Source organism: Lutjanus erythropterus, chromosome 6 (assembly GCF_056507025.1).
Source record: "Lutjanus erythropterus isolate fLutEry1 chromosome 6, fLutEry1.hap2, whole genome shotgun sequence".
NCBI classification, from domain to species: Eukaryota; Metazoa; Chordata; class Actinopteri; order Lutjaniformes; family Lutjanidae; genus Lutjanus; species Lutjanus erythropterus.
In genome coordinates, this window is record NC_139322.1 from 19,851,432 (window position 1) to 19,873,631 (window position 22,200).

At 39.9% G+C, this 22,200-nt stretch overlaps 2 protein-coding genes across 3 annotated transcripts; both read left to right on the forward strand.

Annotated features, from left to right (window-relative positions):
- Positions 1–6,844: 6,844 nt before the first annotated feature.
- hoxc6a (homeobox C6a) lies at positions 6,845–10,398 on the forward strand. 2 transcript variants are annotated; one of them, XM_084721064.1, is made up of 2 exons: positions 6,845–8,862; positions 9,305–10,398. In XM_084721064.1, the coding sequence occupies exons 1-2, from the start codon at positions 8,466–8,468 to the stop codon at positions 9,619–9,621; spliced, it is 714 nt and encodes a 237-aa protein (XP_084577190.1). In that variant the 5' UTR covers positions 6,845–8,465; the 3' UTR covers positions 9,622–10,398. The 2 variants fall into 2 exon arrangements, with proteins under 2 accessions (XP_084577190.1, XP_084577191.1); XM_084721065.1 differs by having other exon boundaries at positions 9,308–10,398.
- Positions 10,399–10,960: 562 nt separating this feature from the next.
- On the forward strand, positions 10,961–14,189 carry hoxc5a (homeobox C5a). The gene is made up of 2 exons (XM_084721066.1): positions 10,961–11,932; positions 13,139–14,189. The coding sequence occupies exons 1-2, from the start codon at positions 11,455–11,457 to the stop codon at positions 13,345–13,347; spliced, it is 687 nt and encodes a 228-aa protein (XP_084577192.1). The 5' UTR covers positions 10,961–11,454; the 3' UTR covers positions 13,348–14,189.
- Positions 14,190–22,200: the final 8,011 nt, after the last annotated feature.

Below are 22,200 nucleotides of genomic sequence, written 5' to 3' on the forward strand. Positions count from 1 at the left end.
TGAAACAATGTTGCGTCAGGGCGCAGCCTTTTCATCCTGGCTGTTTATTTCTCTATTTGCGTGCGTGTAGCCTTTAGAAAACTCCGGATGTGTCCCCAAGTCACCACGTATGGGCCCTTTGTGTGTGTTTGTGTGTGTGTGTGTACTTTTACCATAGGGTTGACATTGCCAATAAAGTTTAGTGTACCTGCTGTAAACTTTATTGGCGGTGTAAAGGCTCGGCTGGGATGGCTCTGCATCTTTTGTCACTGCATGTGTGCCGAGGCTCAGTGTGGAGATCACGGCCTGCTAGACAAGATGCACCTCTCATCCAAGTATGTAACACACAATTATTTGATTATTTTGACTGTAGGGAATTGTTTTTATTCGTTAGAGATTGTGTCATAATTTTATTTTATTTTTTGAAAGCGAAATGCCTTGCTTTAGTGGGATTTACGAAGTAAAACCTGCGTGTTAGGCTCAAAATAAATTATTTCTCTGTATTTTAACTCCTACAATATATTTTTAGATGTAATTCGATGCAATATATTCATTGAAGGTGAAGAAATGTTCTTAAAAAAAAAAAAACCTAGTGGCTGCCTTGATTCCTCCAAGATGTCAAATTTTATGTGCGTATTTCCAAAACGCACCATCTTTTCCTACTCTGGGCGTGTGTGTGTTTCTCATAGATCCTGTTGAAAGTTTGAACCAGATTTACTGTGAATGTTGATTTCTTGTCATAAGCTTGGATAGCTGCTGTGGTGTGTGTGTGTGTGTGTGTGTGTGTGCGTGCGTGTGCGTGTGAGTGTGTTCCCTGCAGGCTCAAACACCTTAACTGCTTTTCAAGTTTAAAAAATGACTATACCCTTTAGCAGATTAATTAAATTTGACATGATCTTCTTATTATATTTATACATTCACCTGGAGCATTTGGTTGGTGTTGGGTGTGAGTAGGGAAACCTGACATGTGCTTACTGTCATGTAATCCATGCTGAGACTCTAAGGTCCTTATATGGAAGTCTAGTTTAGCCTAATTGAAGTTTAATTAGACGCATCTCTCTCTTCTCCACGTCTCTGTTCCTTCCCCTCCTCCCTCTTCCTCTTACTCTCACAGCTTTATTTCCTTTTTGGCTTTTGGGCACATCGTGGCACACAGCTTGTCCACCAGGGGAACTGTCATATTTTTTTGACGCACGTCTAATTTGTGACATATGAGTTGGTGGTGGGGGGGAGGGTTTCAGCATCGCGCTCCATAATCTTGTGTGGCCATTTTTAGTTTTGTGTGCAATCGAAAAAAAAAAAACAGAAAGGGAAAAGATGGGTGCAAACATTCCTGGTTGTTAAAGGGAGAAATTTACAGCTGAGTAATAAAAGTTTACGACTGAATCCCTTCTGCGATTGGCTGCAGCGAGCCACGTGGCACACGCTCTATGAACATGAACTTTATGCTGTTGTCTATTCTCTGGTCCTTCCCTTGTATCAGCAGCAGACTAAAAGCTGGGGCGTAGAAACCTCTTTTTTCCCTCTTTTTTACTCTAATATAAAAAACACTGCACAGTCCATTCTGGCACTGCTTCGTGTCATATTCATCCGATCTCCGACTTCCTGACAGAGGGGATCTTCGGGACAGTCGCCGCCTCTACCAGCCGCTGCCTGCGTTTATCCCTCCCGGAGGCAATAAAGCCGCGACTGCATGGGGAATGGAGGGAGGAAAGGAGCAATGAAGCCTGCTAGAAGAGACTTTCCCCCGCAAAAACAGCCTCCACGAGCTGCTCATCGGCGGGATGTGAAGACAGAGCAGCAGTGCGCTGGAGATGTGCGCTGTGTTGATATTTCGTGACCCCTCAGCTGCTGTGTTGGACCACAGAGAAGCGATCTGGAGCCTGCAGGGGGTAAGATTATATCTTTTTTTCTCCGTGTTTTCATGTTTGATTAGCGGTGGCTGGGTTGGATTGATGAATGCACGCAGAAGAGTGTGTGGAGGTGTGTGTGGAGGTGTGTATTCTGTGTAGTTGTGACCTGACCTGTAGCCTGGGAGGCTGCTGATGCCCACAGGCACATTCATTACACATGCATTATACCTGCCTGGCTGGTGAAGCGGCACCTGCGTGTGTACTGGACGCTTTTTAGCCCCACATTAGCCGAGCATTTCCGAGCTGCTTCTGTGCCAGTGTGTTGTAATAAATTGCCCACTGATAGTAAACTTTGTCATCACTCACAGGCCCTCCTGACCAGGCAGTGACAAATTACACTCAGAGCTGGCTGATGTGCGCTAATTATTTCTTGTTTCCACACTTGTTGTCACTTATATTCAGTCTGTGCCAAGGGAGGGCTTGGGTATCATGAGCAATTTCACACACGCACACGCACACACGCACGACATACGACACATAGGCTATATCAGTATGTACACAGTGACACAGTGTGGATCCCTGCAGCAGTGCCCCCTAGCGATCAGAGGTGCTGCGTGTAGTGGAAGTGGGCGGGTGTTGAGGCTTGTTGTTTATGGCTGCTGCTTTTCGGCGGCGGTTCACTGCGGATGTCAGCTGACCCGGCTGATACACTGCACGGGCTGACACCGAGGAGGAGTGTTTCTGAGGGTCTGATTTGTTGTTGTCGCCTCGGAGAATGAGAGATTTGTCTGTGTCATTGTTCTGATATAATGAGATGCAGCGATTTGTTATGAGATGTGACATAATCACTGACGACATTGTGAGAAGTAGCATTTCATAGAGAGTTTATTTACATTATGAGCAAAAACCATCACAAATATCTTCATTATCATCAAAATTAGCACCAATAACAGTACTCATTGTGACACTGGTGCACAGAGTGTTGTGGCTGAGGCAGCATACGTGAGCTGCATGTAGTAAATAATATATGAATGTAGGGCTGGGCAGCCTGAACAAAATCAAATATCATAATACTTTTAGACCAAACCTCCATCGAGATTTATCAATATTTTTACAACTGTAAGGATTATTATTGGTGCTTTCATAAAATATTAACACAATGAGAGTTCTGATCACCAGTAATCTGGATATAATAACTGAGTGGGTAAAGGTAAATAATGAAACAGAACAGTCTGGTAAGTTCAGAAAATTACATCACTTTACTGTAATGCAGCCTTTAAAACCTGGAAAAGACAACACTTATATTACGATATAACAATATCCAAAATTTATTGCCAAGCCCTATATGAATGCTGCCAAATTGTGATCAAAAACATTCCAGTTTTTAGATTTCTATCCAAAATTTTGACCAAAAAAATTGGGGAAAATCAAGATTAATTTGAAAATATTCTCAGGATGAAACTCATCTTTGTACAGGTACCATTAGTCATCCACGTGTGTGTGTGTATAACCTAGATTTGCAACTAAATAATCTGTCAGTTATTTTCCAAATTAATAATTTAGTTGTTGGCCCAAAATATGTCAGAGAGTAGTGAAAAATTTTGATCACTGTTTACTAAAACCCAAGATTACATCCTCAAATATCTTGTTTTGTTCACAAGCCAAAGATATTGAATTTGCTGTCACAGAGGAATAAAAAATGTATAAATATTCAATTTAAGAAGTTGGAATCAGATCATTTAGACATTTTTTAAAATGACATAAGCAATTAATCAATTATTATTCTGTATATCATATTTTTGAAAATAGTGAAAAATGTTGTCAAAGCCCAAGTTAATCTCTGTTTTTTCCACACCCCAAAGATACTCAGTTTACTTTCATAAAGGAGTAAAAAAAAATTGAAAATATTCACATTTAAAAAGGTGAGATAAGATCATTTTAACTTTTTTCTTATAAATGACTGCAAACTATGAATAAATTATCAAAGCGCTTGGCAGTTAACTTAATAGTTGACAACTTCTTGATTAATCAACAAATTGTTGGAGCTAATAAAAAAAAAACGTGGAAAAATAAATAGAAAGGAGACTAAATTGGCATTTGCACCCCAAAACAAAGTAGTTTACCCACAGCAGAAGTATCCAAAGGCATCTTAATACCTGTGTGTGTGTGTGTGTGTGTGTGTGTGTGTGTGTGTGTGTAGTTGTTTTATCAAAGCTCAGCCTGGTGAAATGTGAAATGCTCCCTCTGTGTTTTATTATTGTCTGTGCAGAGACAACATATTTTATTTATTTAATAATGTTTTTTTTTGTTTCTGTCTCCTGCTGAGGCTCAACAACAGCCCTGAGTTTCAATCTTGTAGCTAAAACACAATTATTGGCAGAGCCTCGTTGTGGGGAAGCCTTTAAAGTCTTATAATAACCTACTGTTACACACGTTGTTTGCTTTTCCCTTATGAAACATTGCTGTTGAAATGGATCGTGCAGTCCGCTGCTGCCCAGTGCTCCGCCTGCAGAGAAAGAGAAGGAGAGAGGGAGAGTGCGTTTAATCCATGCCATTTGGGTTGTTAGGTAAATCTTGGTTTAAAATAAGAGGGGAAAACCACAGTCTATTGTTTTGCCCTGCAGTGTTTTTAAAAGCAGAGATAGGCTCGCATAAAACTCCATGAAGTCATGAATCTGTCCGCATCACCACATTTAGAACCTCACTTACAAATCCCGACAGGGCAAAAAATTTTGCCTACTAATGGTCATAATTTATGATGTGTGGATCAACATGCGCTCATTGGGCAACAGCTTCCTGAGTGCTTAACGAGCATAAAGTCGAACACTTCCGGACATTAATTGGGCCAGCCAGCGATGGTAAAGTGCTTATAGAGGGCTTTACATTGTTAGTATGTGAATTACTCCTTATTAGTAAGGTTAGAAAGCGGGGGAGAGGGAAAAAGCATCAGAGCAGCAGCCTGAGCAGACTTTTCCTCCCTCGCTGCTGTGTTTTTAATCATGGCTGATAATGTAGAAATTTTACAGGTCCCATACAACTAATACTGAGTTATGTCGTGATGTTGGATCATATTGATCCACATCTATAGGCATGCAGAAGAGAAGGTTCGTGGAGACATGGGCCCTGTTGTGTTGCTGTTAAAGTTAGGCCTTCAGCAAAGGAACCAATTAAAGTGTAAATTCAAAAGCGATCCAGCGTGAAGGTAACTCGTCTTACAATACCGACAAATATAGGAAAAATTGCAATAATAATAGCTAATAATAATGATAATAATAATTATCACGCATGGCTTAGTGTCCATTGCGCATTCACCGTAGATAACTAAAAAACTAAGAGCCCATACAATCCATTAATTAATTATAATTCGAATTATGAATATCCATGGTTAATACTTTGTAACCAGCTATTGTTAATAACTTATTATTTTCGTTTTACACCTTTCCTGGTTCTTTCGTTCCTCGCTGTTCATAATTTCCTCTCAAAGATCGTGAAAACGTGCACCAAACGGCTCCTTTCCTCCCTGCATCAAAAGCCGCGCATGTGATTTGCCTCACGGGCCGCAATAAAACACTAAAACACGAGGGAAAGAATGACCTTTCTAATTCTGCACACTGGCTCAACCTCTGCTGCTGCATTCCTGCCTCTCCAGTCCACACATTGGCTTTAGTGTTCAGCCTTTATTTACAGCCTAAACTTTATGGACCAGCGTGTTTTTTGGGGAAGAGGGGGGTGCTGCGAATAACACGGAAGGGAAATCCGAGTTTTGAAAGACAAAATAATTTAGAAATAATATTAGTTGAAATATAATGTGAGTTAAATCAAACCTTTTAAAACTTCCAAATAATTTGAAAATCTTTTTAGAGTGCTTAAATTTTAACAATTTCTTCGCGACGACAACAGAAATTGTCATAATGAAACAAATGCGTCCACAAATCGTGTACACATGCTGTTTCTGACACCATGAGCAAGATAAATTAAGGAAGTATCACCTAAAAACAAATTTTTCACATTTTAGGCTTCTAATATTTGACTAATTTCAATTTTCATACTGCAGTTAAAGCGGTGAATAGATTTAATGTTTTCTGTAATTTTCTATGTAACGTATGATTAATCTAACTCTAACTCTGTTCCCTGTGTAAGTTGAAATTTATATAAAATGTGGCTCCTGCTAGTTTTATACTGCTATACATGTGTTTGTTCTATCCCATAATAAGACATAAGACACTTTATTTGTCATTGTAGACGTACAACGAAATTATCTTTGATAATTCTCAGACACCACCAGCAACACAAAACAAGATGAAAGGGTAAAAACAAAGATAACAGGATAAAAACAATAAAAAAAAAACAAGAATAATAGGGTAAATAACAATGATCGTCATTAAGAACTGATTCGTTACTTCATATCAAAGTAAAGAAGAAAAACTAATCCTAAGACAGCAGTTGTGGGACATCACAGGCTCCAACTTTTGCGCTTTATTTGCCTCAAATTTGCGCGTCGCGGATGTCACATATGGCCACGAATAAGGTGAAGGGGAACTTTTATTGCACCAGCTACTTCCTTCTCTTTGTTCTTGTCTCTTTTATGGGCCATTCAGGATCCCAAACAACAGACCAAACAGTGTTGCACGTTTAGTCTGCAAGTATTCACCCTATTGAAGAAATCAATGAGCTGGACCAATAGGCTGCTGCTGCTGCTGCAGTCAGAGCAGAGCGACTGCGTTTGAACAGACATTTTCAATAACTCCATTGATTGTTTTATTGGTATCTATTATTGCCTGTTACAAAAAGCCAAGATAATGTGAGCTATACTGTTTCAAATGAATGTGTGTGAATTTTGCTTTTTATTATGTTTAATACGGCTTGTTTTTTCAAAATGAAATGCTGGTGGTGTGGAAAAATGCGCTCTCATCAACTGTAGACAACAACAGAGAAAACTATTTAATTATCTGGATAACGGAAAACTGAGTGTGTGTGAAACTACTCTGTTTTTTTTATATCATAATTTTGAATTTTACGCATTAAGAGACGGCACACGTCGCCCATGCAGGCGCTTAAGTTTTGCTAGATTTTTGCAGAACACCTCGAAAGTAATTTCCAAACCCATCATTTGCTGTTGAGATAATTATCGGTTCCTCTTTCCTCTATGTGTGTGTGTGTGTGTGTGTGTGTGTGTGTGTGAGTGTGTGTGTCAGAGGAATGTCGAAGTATGATCAGATCAGGGAGAAAAAAAACTGGAACATCTGCATAAGCATTTTAACACATTTTACTGTAATGCACCCTTGACTTTTGTGCGTAAATTTTGAAAGCATGCTCTTTTATTGCTACGAGTTAAAGAGACTGTACCTGACTGAGCTCTCAGCTCAGAGTGAACACCGGGCACTGTTGGCCTGTTGTGGAGGGTTTTGTCTGAGCTGGACAGTCGCACAACTGGATTTTTCAGAGTAGCAGAAATTATCCTCTTAAGGACGCAGCTCTTTAATAGTCGGCTCGACTTATAGACGCTTATTTTCCTCTGCTTACTGCCTCCACATGCTGTGCAGTGCTTTAGATTCTAAGCCTGGGAGGTTGCTGCTCGCGTTGCAGCTCTGCTTTGCTGCAGAGATAGTTGTTGGTGAGCTGGGGAACGTCACTTGTTTTATTGCCCTCAACAGAAGAGAGACCATAAACGCATTCTTACCACCAACAACCCTCCCCCAGTTCACTGCAAAAAAGCATGGAAATTGCTCACACGCTAGATAATTTATACTCAATGGAAACATTAACAGTATGTTGGAAACTCGTCGGGATAAACAATAAATGCAAATATTCATTTTTAGTCCTCATATTACAAAGGCGGCGAGTCCTGTGGGATAATGAGAGCATGTAGATAATTGTAGCCTACACCTCTGCAGTGGTGTTGTGAAATTAAAACAGAGAGTTTTGGAAACACACACATAGAGCTACGCACACACATATAACAGCACACACACGCACACACTCACTCACACAAAACACAAGAACTCATTCTCTCAGGGACTGGTTTGATTTATATCTCAGTAAATTAAATTAAAAGCTAATTTCCTGAATTACACCCTTTAAAACACCTTTAGAGTTGTCTTCATGTGTATTATTATGCAGATTTTCCGGCTTCCTCTCAATGTGCTCACTGTACTGAATGACATTGTCCACATTTTGCACCACTCTTTCGCCTTTAAACACCACATTCTCTTAAACTTCAAGTCAAAAAGCGTCTCTATAGTGTGCCACTCCAACTCTACGTTGTGTTTATCGGCATTTAGCACTAATGTTCAAGCTCTGAGCTAAAAGCTACAGTTTCTCTTCAACTCCTGCCTCTCAATTGGTGGAGAATGGTCAGCTGACATTGTCATATTGTCTCTCACCGAGCCAAGCCTCGGCTATAACACTCGGGTTTGTGCGTCTTAACCGGAGATTGGAAATTAATAATATTGAATCCTCAAAGTAGCCCCACGTCCAGTTAGGAGAGGCAGAAAGTCGAGGAAAAAAAAGAAGACCTTGGAAGAAAGGTGTGGTTGGTTGACACAGACGGGGAAGGAGATTTACTGAGAAGGAAGATTGAAAAGAGACCGATAAAGAAGTGGGGAGAGTTGGAGAGAGGGTTACAAGCAAGGTATGAATTCTTATTTCGCAAACCCGTCGCTCTCCTGCCATTTATCCGGTGGTCAAGATGTTTTGCCCAACGTCCCCCTGAACTCCACCACCTATGACACAGTCAGACATTTTTCGTCGTACGGTGCCGCTGTGACCCAGAATCGGATATATGCACCCTTCTACTCTCCTCAAGATAACGTGGTGTTTGGCTCTGGCAGGGCACAGTATGAGTATGGATCAAACGTGTTTCTTCAGGACAAGGACGTGCTGCCCAGCTGCAGACAAACAAACATGGGACTCAATACACAAAGCCACATTGCTCAAGAGTACAGTTTGGATCAAGGAAGAGCAGGAGCGCAGGAGCAGAAAAGCAACATCCCGATCTACCCGTGGATGCAGCGAATGAACTCACACAGCGGTGAGTTTTACTACGACAAATAAATTAAGGAAATGGGCCAGTTTTACGATATGTCTTACCAAGAGAGTAAGTTACTTTTTATGGCCCCATAAAACATTACTGTATCCCCTCGACCTGTAGATGGGCCTTTGCATGTGCAAACAAACAGCTTTCATTTTCAGACAGATATAGTGGCTATAATCAGCAGCGTGAGGAGACAGAGAGTATATTATGATGCTTTCATTATTTTAGATTACTGAAGTAAAGATGTCCTTTGAGATGGGGTTTGTCTTACTGTTAAAATGTTTATTTTTCTTCACGGATTTAGATTATGATTTAAAACTTGTGCTCAACTGCCTCAAAGTCTTATTAAAGCACAGACAGGAGCATGCTTTTTAATTTTCTATCAAATGTGACTTTGCTTTGCAAGTAATTAAATTAGTGACTTCACTTTGTATCCCAGCAGGAGTGGGCTACGGGACAGACAGACGCAGAGGACGTCAAATATACTCTCGCTACCAAACACTTGAGCTGGAGAAAGAGTTTCACTTCAACCGCTACCTGACCAGGCGCAGACGCATCGAAATCGCCAACGCGCTTTGTTTAACAGAGCGGCAGATCAAAATCTGGTTTCAGAACCGACGCATGAAGTGGAAGAAAGAGAGCAACCTGACCTCCACGGTGACTGGAAGTGAACAGACAGGAGCCTCTCAGGAGGAGCAGGAGGAGCGCAGTGGCGCAATGCAAGAAGAGAAGGATGAGGACAAAAAGAAAGAATAGTTAAAATAAAAAAGAAGGAAAGGAGATGACCATTAAAACCCAACATAACTACCTAAAAAATGGACTTGAGAGCGACTTCACTGCATGATGGCTACCCCGCAGCTCTCCCACTTATATCCCATGTTGACCACAGGAGTGTTAAGCCTTAGAAATCCAAATTATTTCAGCCACAGTCTGGCCCCCTGTGACATTTGGACCGCTGATTTTTTTTTATTTTTTATTTTATTGCAATGTCACATTTGTATTGTGAAAATAAAAAAGTATTAATTTCTATGTTATTTCCCATGCCAGTAAAAATCTATGTATTTATCCCCCTCACACCCCATCTATCCATCACTGTGAACTCTTTGATCACCTCACAAAATACAGTCTTGGTCAGACTTTAACTCAATATTGTACATGCACATTCCACGGAAGGAAAGGGAAAGAAAAGGACCGGGCGGACACATCATATCTGCTACTTGAATCGTCCGCAGAAAAAGTGTCCTGCAGAAACATAAAAAGTTGCACGGATATAAATTCACACACACAACTGAAATGCCTGTATATAATCAAAGTATCTTATGTCAATCCTGTGAGGACTTCTGTGCATTTAGCCGCTTTGATAGACGTTGCATAACATAAAAATTGCGCTTAGCCCCCCTCTTTTTTATCATTTGACACAATAGGCTTTCCCTGTGAGATAGATTTGTACACTAGTAATTCTTCACTTTTGTTTGGGAATTCATGTTTTGTCATAATTGTGTATCATGGAATAAAATATTTGTAAAACTTTCACCCTCGTCTTACATGTGTTTTTTGGACGCAGTAACTTTCTGATGTGAGTCAGAAGACTGCATAAAGAAAGAGTTCATAAAATACGCACCAATAAGAAAGGTTTCATAAAATACGCACCAAAAGAAAGGTTTAATAAAATACGCACCAAAAGAAAGGTTTAATAAAATATGCACTAGAAAGAAAAGTTTAATAAAATACGCACCAAACTCAGGAGACTGTTTATTCCATGTTGATTTGAACATAACCTGTATGGTCAGCAACTCTGCTGTAAGTATTGAACAAATAAGCTGATTAAGTGAATTTTTACGCAAATTTCGGCCCCTGGAATATTAAATATTCAACTTTCTGGTTAGCATGATAGGAGCACGGGAATGAGCTATTGTCCAATATTCAGTTAAACACTATAACATTCCCGTAGATATGTTACTGTAACACAACTTTCAGCGTCAAGTTTGAGGTCCATGTGCGTAAATATATTTTAGCCAAGTGGGCACTCCAATTCCGCACCATAATTACTATAATTATCATTATTTTTATTATCTTTATCATCATTATTGTTATTATTATTATGATTATGATTCTGTGGTACTGTTGGTGGACACGCCGTGCGTCAGGGGCAGAGAGCTCTGGCCGCTCCTGACCGTCCTGCCCCATACCAGACACCAGATGACGCTCTTGTCTTACTGTCCTGCCCTTTTTGCGCTAAAGATCCCTGCCTGGTCCTCAACAACCAACAGCTCAAAGTTTACCGGACACGTTTCTCCTATTCATCAATATCCCCATTGAGTATCAAAGCCAATTTATGACTGGCCAACATGTGCACGTGATCCCATACAAATACCCCATATTTGGGCAGCGCACGTCGGATCAAGAATTAAAAAAAAAGATACCAAAGCCTACTCCACCTATAAATCCTGGATTATTTTTTTAGGGCAGACAGCTCTGAATTTTCCTAAAGCGGCAACAAAGAAACGAAATGACCAACAAAAACAAGGAAATAACCGCAACATAACATCCCGCAGCCCTAAAAAAAGAAAGTGTCGGTGCTAGTTGAAAATGAGCTCTTATGTTGACTGCTCCAATCTCAGGCAAACAAGCGAGACAACTTCTCCTAACACTATGTTTAGTTTCGATGTGTCTGGGCGCAGGTCCAGCCGCTATGAGGGTGTTAATGTGAACGGGATATTCACTTGTCCCGTCCCCACGACCTCTGTTGAACGGGAGGAGATGAAAACTAGCCTGCGTGGCAGCGCGGATACTCCTCTGCCGTCAGGACCACAGATAACCATGGTCTCCAGTAGCTCGTCCGTGGACGCGAGCGGGCTCAGCTACGGCGCCAGCACGCTGCTGGGACTTGGGGCGGACAGAGACCCGGAGAGGAGCGCGAAATCCGGCGGCAACAAGAGCCAGGAGGGCGAGAGAAACGCGGAGAGCACGCAAACCGTGAAACACAACACAAAAGTCAACCAGCGGCAGGACAGTGAGCAGCGGCCACAGATTTATCCATGGATGACAAAACTGCACATGAGCCACGGTAAAGTTTGCCTATTTTCTCTAAAAGTGCGACTAACATGCTTTCCCTTATTCACTCTTTACGCTGCAACACTTCTTTTCGCCCGTTCCAGTTTCCCTCTTGAGTTTTATAGGCCAAACGCAGGAAATAATAAAAACTCGCGGTCATAAATTTTATGACAAAGGCATCCATTGCTCGTAAACCTGCTCTGTTACGGTGAAGAGGTGATCTGTGGGGTGATTTATGGTGGTATAATTGGATAAGAGAACAAAACTGTGATAAAACTATGAAATAATATTTACAAATCCACCTCCAAGTATTGGTGTTTTGCTTTTGCTTCGTTTACACTCTAAGCCAAGCTCCATGTTTTACATTATCAGACTGTGTCTATGTGTGGGAGAAGCTTTAGCCTTAAATTGAACTCTGGGAAACACCAATGCCCTGACCCAATCATGAACTTTTCACCTCTAAAAGATTTGAATAGGCGTGCTCCCTCTCCATTCCTTCAGCCCACTCACTGGCTGACTTTTTAGGCTGCAGATGGACAGTGAGCACATTTGCTGCAAAAAAGACGCCACTACTGTTTTGTGTTATGCAAACATTCAGGAGCACTCAGCAGGGATGTAAAAAATATTCCAGGGCAATAGCAAAAAGGCCTGTTGCTTTACTTAGCAGCACGTCTGTGCATGAGCACGTCTATAAATAGGAAAATAGATCTGGAAAACATCAGTTTCCACTTTCTAATCTTTAGATTTTACACATCTGTTTTCCTACCATGATATTATTATACACCCGTGTGCAGCGGTATTATAGGCCCAGGCCAGTGTTTATTTACAGGGAGGCCAACACATTATTACTTATCTCATTTTACATATTACAATAAGAGTCCTTAAGTAATATTTTTTATGTTTTAATGTGAAAGGATTCAGAGGGCTCCCCTCATTTAATCTGAGCATATTTATTGGAGCTAGTTAACCATCCTTATCAGCCTGACATAAATTTTTATTATCCACAGTAAGTAATATCAGATTAAATTAGGTTATATAAAGATATTTGATCTTTTAAATGAGGGTGGAAGGGGGTATAAATTAGATTTTTGCTTGTGATGCTTATTTTTATGGATAACTAATCTTTCTTTTAGTGTAATAATATTATTAGCCTATTATTATTATATTTATACACCAGTATAATGCTGCTGAAAGCTAACTGATTTTAATACCACTTCAGAATCGGAGGGTAAGCGGTCCAGGACGAGTTACACCCGCTACCAGACACTGGAGCTGGAGAAAGAGTTTCACTTCAACCGCTACCTGAGCCGCCGCAGGCGCGTAGAGATCGCCCACAGCCTGTGTCTAAACGAGAGGCAGATCAAAATCTGGTTCCAGAACCGACGAATGAAGTGGAAGAAGGACTCAAAGATCAAAGTGAAGGAGTAACAAAAAAAAAAGAGAGAGAAATGCACCAGCACGTTTTCAGCCCCATGCACACTGCAGACTGCACAGTGCTGCTGCTGCTGCTGCTGGAGTGACCTCCGGATGAACTGCTAGGAGCAATGACATCATGACACCGCTCTGTGTGCTTCATCACCAATTATGTGTCACTTGCTGCAGTTTGGGACCTAATGTATTGAATATCACTCACTTTGATCAATCGGTTTACATTTCTAAATTAATTTGCTGCCCATGCGATGATAACCTCACTTTGCTGCACGGAGGGGACACGAGGTTGAGGGGAGCTGGGGTCCTTCACGCTGCAAGGCTTTCTGCTCTGCAGGCTGCACAATGCTACTAATAATCCATGTTTTTAATTAGGATAAAAGTAGAGGGGGGCTGTCTGACAGCCCGCATCATTTACAACTCTTTATCATCATCATGTGATAAAAAAAACGTTAAGGTCAAAGAATCAAATAAAGACAAAATATTTCTGTTTTAGGCTGTTTTGTTAAATAGTTTTCCCACCTCTTTCAGCATTTTCTTTTTTTAAATTTTACTCTCTAATATGTTGCAGTGCAAACAAGTTAGGACTGGTCGAATGTGTGATGTGTTAAGTGAGCTAAAATCTTTGTTAGTGGATCATTCATGTTGTCTGTCTTATCCTTGTGAATCTAAATCATTATGTATAATTCAGCGACTGTATGTGATAATATTGTGATGTGCAATGAAGCCATTTCTCTTGCCCTTTTGTAAACTGAAGGTGCACAAGGTCTAGAATAACTGATAGATGGCTGAGTTGTTGATTGTAACCAATAAAGTCTCATCATTAAAAGGAAGGAAATTATTGTCAGTATGCACATTTTTGTTATTTCTCTGATAGCAGGTCTTATTATTGGACTCTTGTCCACTGAATTTTTACAGCTGCAGAAATTGTATTTTAAGAAAAAGGCTATATTTTCTCCTTTTCTTTTGTTTTGTTTCCGTTTTTAGCCTGGCTCGGAGTCCCCACAATTTCATTGACTGACAAACGCGCTCTGAAGTTTAAGGCCCTCATAAAACTTTATTGCCCCTTTTCCACCACACGCAGGCACACTCCCGTTTCCTGTTTTGTCAGGGAAGGAAGGGACACTCTAGCCTGTGATAACAGTCGCCCACAACACGACATGGATGCAAAACTTTGGTTTCCTGTGGCCGCAGTCTGACGCGCCATCACTGTCTGAGCCCATATGGCAACTTTATGATATCGCCCTGCTCTTTAATCCTACCATCATTACACAGCAGTTAAAACAAACACGGAGGACATAAAATCAAACCAGTTGCTGAGAGTCTGTAGCGGCTTTTGTAGTAGTAGTAGAATGACGCAGCATAGCCCAAGGTTATCATAAGGTAATTTTTCTCAATCACTACTTAAAGAAAATAAAAATCAACTCACCTCTCAACCTAACAGCTTCCTATTCAACTTCCTTGACGCTTATGAGAACCGGTCAGCGCAGCGTCCACTTTCTCTGCGCTCAGTTAGGCCTTAACTTATAACGTGGACAATGTATTGAATCCCTTTTTGTATGTCTTTCTTTTAGGGTATTTTAAAGTTTACAAGGTTACATATGCCAATTGCCCCAAGCAGGGCCTGTGAATGGTGCATAGGGAACACGTGGTGTCATTTAAGTGGGTTTTATGGCCTGGAAGAGCTGACAAACCTTCGATATATACACATCATATATAATCTTAACTGTCCGGAATCGCAGCTGCTGGCTTCCCCTTATCTGAGGAAGAAAGGGCTTTGTGGCAGTGAGGATGCAGTACCTTTCTTCGGACTGTGTGTGTAGTCGGCTGCATGGTGCGGAGCTGCTGCTGCTGCAGTAAGTTTGCTTTTTAACTTTGCCTACACAGGCCTGCGACTGTGCGTTATTTCACCGTGGAGAAAATATAGTTTGTGTTTTATATTAGTGTGACTTTAACTGCATGGTTGTTAAAATGATTAGCTTCAGAATCAGCGGCATTAATTGGTAGTGAATGTGCAGTTTTATAATTATAGAACAAATGCAGTTTTTAAAATAATTGATAAAATGTTAATTTTGAGATATTTTAAATGACATTTGGTGTTGCATATTTTGTCCGACAGAAACAGTCTTATAGTCATGGTTACTAGATGATCATGAGGATTAGTTTTTCGCAGCGTCATCTTAATAGTTGTGACAGATTTTGATTTTTAAGAAATAAAATGAAAAACGGGTCGTTTCAACGCAGCTCAGCGGATCTGAGACACAGTGGCGGTGTGTTTGATTCAACAGTTTGTTTTGCATGTTAGTCCTGTCAGTAAGAGAGTCGAAAAATATGTGAAAGAGGAGGTGACTGTGCAGGAAAAATGGAATCAAAAATCATCTGGCGTCCAGGTCCACCACCAACCCCACCCTCTTCTTCACCCTCTCTTCTCCCTCTTTAAACATTCACATCCTGACTCTCTCTTGTAACCTACCTGTGTGAAATTTTTTTGAAGTAAATTCTTGTTTAATTATTAGTAAAAGTCTTATAGTTTGGTTCAGTGGTGAGTGAATGTGTAACTGAAATGTGCTGAAAATAAAATGTCACTTTTGGTCTGTGTGAAGCTAAAATGTTGTCTCATACAGTTTAAAATACTGCTCCATAAAACGAGCTATAAAATACAAAACCTGCTGATTAAAATGCTTCATCTCGCTGTTTCACCTTGACATGAGGGTTAGTGTTTGTGCTGGGAGCTCCTCTTGTTTTGGGGTCATGTCTGGGCCAAGGGGACGCGTTTGATTCTGTGCGATTATATAGCATCATCCAAACTCAAAGTCTGTGTCAAACACTGTGGACGTGAGCTGGAGGCATGATTGTTGCATGTTTTTGCAAAAACGCACCTTTCTTTCACAATAGAGGAATATTTGTGCTTTCTCACCCTAACACCCTCTTCTAACTTGTCCTCTCTGCAGTGGCAGATATTACTGAATTGATCAGTTTGGAGACAGATGAGGCGATGTGATCTTATAAGCTCGATAATTTTCTGTTTCTCTGTAGTGCACATCATTTAATTGCCCATTTATCTCAGAGAGCAGTTCAGCCTAGAAATACTGCTCTTTTTAAATCAATGTGTGGAATTGCAAATGGCTAATTTTGATATTAAGGCTTGTTTGGGTGAGTGTAGCTCAGCTGAAAGGTGCAGCAGGGCTCTACATACTGACTATGATGCAGCTTTAACACACCTTCATACATGTCACACAGTGGGATGACGTGTTGTCCTTGCTTTATTGTTTTTAGCGTCAAAAATCAGGATAAATTTTTCAGGTTTGCAGGATGATTCATGATACACTTCCAATAGGGGGCACTGTGTAACACGCTCCTGTGTGGGTATACACTGAGGGGGCAATGCGCACACGCACTGCAGCCTAAAGCAGTGTGGAAGAAGCATGAAGTGTGCCAGTATGTTTGACTTGAGTAACAGTAGAAACACAATAGCCTAAAAATACTCTTATAAAATAAAAATCCTGAATTCAAAATGTTTCTTAAGAAAAAGTGCAAAAGTATCACCAGCAGAATGTACTTACAGTATCAAAAGTAAAACCAGTCAGTATGCAGAATGGCTCCTTTCACAGTGTGTGCAGAGAATATTATATTCAGTATTTGTATCGCATTTTAATGTTGTAGTTTGTCATTGTGGAGTCAGTTTAAGATGGATTGTGTGCTACTGGGTAGAACTGGATTCAATCATATGAAAATATCATTTTTTAAAAATGTAAAAAGTAACTAATAACTGTCTAAAAATAAATGTAGTAAAAGTACAATTTCATTGTACTTTTGAAATGAAGTAGAGTGAGAGTATAAAATAGCATTAACCAGTAATAGTCAATTAAAGTACAAGTATGTCAAAATTATACTGAAGTGTAGTACTTGATATGACATAAGGGCGTGCAGTACTTCTCTTTTCGTCCTCAGATTTTATTGTATGAGTAATTGTATTTTCATATTTACTGTTTCCAGAGCGAGAAATTATCGTCATAAATTCCCAAACTAGAATTATAAAAAGTACTAAAAAATGTTAATAGTTTTTTTCTTCCAGAACAACATTTATTTATCATTATGCAACGCGGTTGTTTAGCGAAATTTATATGTAGTTCCTTATGCTCATAAAAAAAAAAAACATTTCAATTATATACAGTAGATTGGTTGAAAAGTTAATAAAAAAAACAAACTATTTTACATGGAGGCGTGCTGAGGATGAATTAAGCATTTTTTAAAATAAAAACATTTAATTTTTTCCCTTATAAATTAGAAACAAATTGTGTGATACATATCCTCACAGAGATCACCGAGCCTTTATTGTAATCGAAATTTTTTTTTATTCTCCTGACTTTTCAGTAATTGGATCTTGGGAGGAAGTCTGACACAAAGATTAATCTAATTTTGGACAAAAAGACACTCCAACTCCAAACCATCTGATATCACTCCAGTAAAAGTGAGACAGTCTAAACATCCGTGTTTCTCTGCCATGTTGTATTCCTTTCTCTGACCTGTGGAGCTGACACTGCCATCATTCAATCCACAGAGGTCATATCCGGGTGAGCACAGACTTCCCTTTGTCTCGAAGCCCCAAATAAGAACCACAAAGTCCCATTACATCGTTCTCCAACGCAGCCCGAATTTATTTACAATGTGAAGACAAAGTCGTGATTTTTTATTGACTGTTCGCCATAATTCAACCGCGCTGAAGTCCAGGGATTTCTATTCATAGAAGAGTTGCCCAAGGAAATACCGAAATGCTTGTAAATTTAGTTTTTACTGTCTGAAAATGACCCGTCCTAAATTCCTGTCCTCGGTCCCAGTTCTGCTGGAGCTGGAGCCCACACATGTCAGCTTTTCTAGGGCAGCAGCCTCCCTTCAATTAGGCTTGATAACAGAGGAGATCAGAGGCAGGGGGACAACCTGAAGAACCATTAAGATCAAATCATATCACGACACATCAGAACGGTTCGTTTCTGCATTTGAAGACCACAGAAAGGAGTAGAAAAATAAGTTAACTGTTCGATTAATTTATATCATTTGTTGCCCATACTTTAATTTGATTCATTTTTATTTATTAGTATTATTTTTATACTACAGTGCCAATTTTAAATTAAGCAAAAGTGGAATATGGTGCACACAATAAATCGTTCATTTCAACGTTGTGTGCCTTTATTTCTTAACAATTCTTTACAAATACTTGCACAATTAATTTAGTCATAATTTGTTGATCTAAAACTATTATTTAATAACTATAAATAACTATATATAGTTTTATTTTATGTTTGTTTTATATTTTATTGTATTGTACTCTGAATTTAATTAATTATCTGTATATATGCTGTAGAATGAAGGATCTGCAGTTCTCATTCCGCTGTGCAACCCTGTGTTCTGTAATGATAAGCAATGACTTTTTTTTAGTATGTATTTTTAATTTTTATGGTGACAGTGTACAATTAAAACTAACTGCGCAACACTTATCTGTTGTCCATCTGTTGTCCCTGGGCAGGTAGGTAGGACAAACAAAACAAAACGAAACGAAACAAAAGAACAAAAAAACACATATAAAACTATATAAAACAATACAATATATAAAAATGTATCAGTGTGAGATAATGAATAGAATCAATATAATAAACACAGTAAATACAAGCCAGTCATTGATGGTGACACTGATGCCTTAACGAGTTGGAGTCTCTTGGTCTTCCTGTCAAGCATTAAAATTTTACAGTTTAGATAAAGGATTTATTTTATTTATTTACTTACTATTGCTTAAATGACTCTTCTTGATCTAATTTTCGTTTCCCTTCTATTTTTCAGACAGTTCATCGAGTCAAAATGAGTGGGACCTTGGATTTATGAGTAAGTGTTTATCCATCGCCCCACGCCTATCATCCACCTGGCTTTAGTCAGGAGATGTGACACCTCATGGAGCTTGTTATTTGGCTGTAGGCAAACAGCTGGCTCTGCTGACATCAAGGCTACTGATGCCTGAAGTCTTAACGAATTTGTTAGAAGGGATTCTGGTGTTTATATAAGCAGGGCTGCGGTTTAGCAATCACTCTTTTCTTTTCTTTTCTTTTCTTTTCTTTTCTTTTCTTTTCTTTTCTTTTCTTTTCTTTTCTTTTCTTACATTAAATGCATAAAGCTCGAATTTCTGTCCAAATGCAAACTATTTGGGTGTAGTTAAAGTTGCACTCTTGTTGCGCAGGTGAGCTGGATTTACCTCTGCAGCACGAGTCTAATGAACCACAGCATTGCTGTAATAATGAACTGCAAACCATCCAATGGTTTCTTTGGGGCATCTAGTATCTAAAACCACCTCTGCTCCTCTGGCTGCTGCTGCTTTTACGCGGTCTTCATATCCAACTAGTCTCCAGTCTGTCTACACTTCATTAAAACTTTTTATTTTAACTGGACGATCCGGCTTAACGTTATTACACCTGGGGAGAGTAAACATGTAAGGGCTATTAGGTTAAGGGTTTGATTAAACGCGCATCGTAACCATTTTCATCAGGGAGGGAGCGGAATATTGCTGCACTGTCTGCATCCAGGTCAGGTGCTGCTGCTGCTCCTGAGCCACCAAATTAAAACCAGAGGAACAACCTCCACCACATAGTTGTGAACAGATTTATTTTGTTTACATATGTACATGTGTGAACACGCTTGTACTTGTGTTATTTTGCAAGGAGAGAGTGAGAGGGAGAAAGAAAGAAAGCTTAACAATTTCTCAAATGAACAAATGAAACATCAAATTAGTCCGCCTGAGGGCCTCATTTTTTGTACTTCTACATTATAACTAGTTATTGAACTAGGTGCACGATCTGAAAGCCATTTGTGGGGAGAAAGAATTCATTGCTGTCTCTCCATCAATAATCCTTGGCAGTGAACTATTGGAACCAGTCAAACGCGAGGGGTGAAACGCGGGTCAGGCTGTCTAACTAATATTAAAATGCGTCCGCCAGAGCGCACACACGGGGAGAGAGGGGAGTGTGTGCAGCTCCTTCACACTGCTTTGGTGCACAACAAACAGCTTGTATTTAGATGAGCATATGACAAAGCCAAATAAACATGAGTTAGATTTTTTGTGAGTATTTTCCACTGTTTCTTGGCTCAGAATGCTTCAATAAAAAATCCATTGCATTGATACTCAGAGGAGAAATATGTAGATGAAGATGTTTTTTGACAGTCTTTGAAGTCCCCCTGTGCACATGGCGCACTGTAATCAATTCCATTGATTCACAATCTGAGCATGTTTGCTGTTTTTAATAACCCCCCGAAACAGGTCACATGTCTGATATCGCATTTTTCATCCGAGGCTTTTCTCATTAGCTTCCAGAGTGGCAGGAAGAAAGGTTACCGAGCGGTCAGTATGGTAATGGCAAGCAGAAGAAACGGTTGGGAACAATAGAAACTTATTTTTCATCTGTGCTGTCACGCCGTCCCTTTGTATCAGCCGTGTTTGTGGCTGAATATTCATATAGCAGCCACCTCAAAGGCAAGAGGTTGAATGTTTAGAAAAGAGAGCCTCTTGTCCTTTGCGCACGACGTGTTCATGCGTGTGTTTTCAGTGAGAGTGCGCGTGTGTGCAGCTACATTTCTGGAGAACAGATGTTAAAAGGTAGAATCAGGATTTATCGTAAATGCACCAGAAAGATAGTTGATTGTTGAGTGTCATTCCCAGGGCGTCAGATTCCGACGTTTTGGGTTGGAAAAGCGTCCCGAGCACAGCAAAAATAATGGGAAAATAAGGAAATTCAGGCAAAGGGCAGGATCTCTGCAGGCACAGTCACTACTATACACTTCCAGTGGGTCATAAGCGATGATAAAGATGGATTGTGTTTATATTAGTCTATACATTGTATTTTTAAAGGAAAGTGTTGTGCCTTTAAAGCAGCAGTTTCTGTCATGATTTGGTTTGTGTTTGTGGCTCCAGTAACTCTGAGAAACAGCCTCCGCTTTGTGCACAATTTCTCCCCTATTGCAGCCTTAATATTTGTTATGACACTCTACTCTCAAATGCATGCCACTCCACTTTGCCTGAGAGAGCACCTTTCTTTGCAGCCTCTAACCTAAAAACATATTAGTTGTCTATATGTACCCTGTAGAACCGAATTTGTGTGAAGTACAAACAGTCGCAAATACGTCTCTACAGGAATACATGGGCAACTGAAATACCACGCCAGCCAGCGTCTGGATCCTTCTGCTTCCTCTGCTCCTCTTCACGTCTCTCTGGCTTTTTCCCTGCTACTGCATACACAAAGCGTCAACATATACATGCAATAACACTGTCACAAAGTGTATCCACAGTCCAGACAGCCGTAGATTGTGTAGGTAGGCCATAGAGAGCAGAGCCATGTGTGCAGTGTGCGGCTACTACTGTGTCAGACCCTGTAAAACACGTTAGGAACCAGGGGTCGTTTAAAAGTGACTGATTTACGGCTTTTATTGCTCTATAAAACGCCTCTAACATCCTCGGGAGGGGTAATAGAAATGTCGTGCGCATTCTGAACAAACAGGACAGCCAGAGATGCCATTTCACGTCGCTTTTTTAACCATATTATGTAATTATTGCTCTGAAAATAGATACTTGTGCAGTTTACCAATAGATTGACTTGTGTGCTGCTTCTGTTCAGGCTTAGTCTTCCTTCGAGAGTGAGTCTATCACTATTATTAAACGATTTATTTATTTATTTATTTTTTTTTTATCATTATTAGAGAGTTCTTGTACTTAGAATTTTCAATTTAGTTCAGGATTCAAGATTAAAAAAGTAGATTAAAACAACACATGCACAAAAAACAAGCTAAGAACAGAAACGTTCCCTGTATGTAATAATA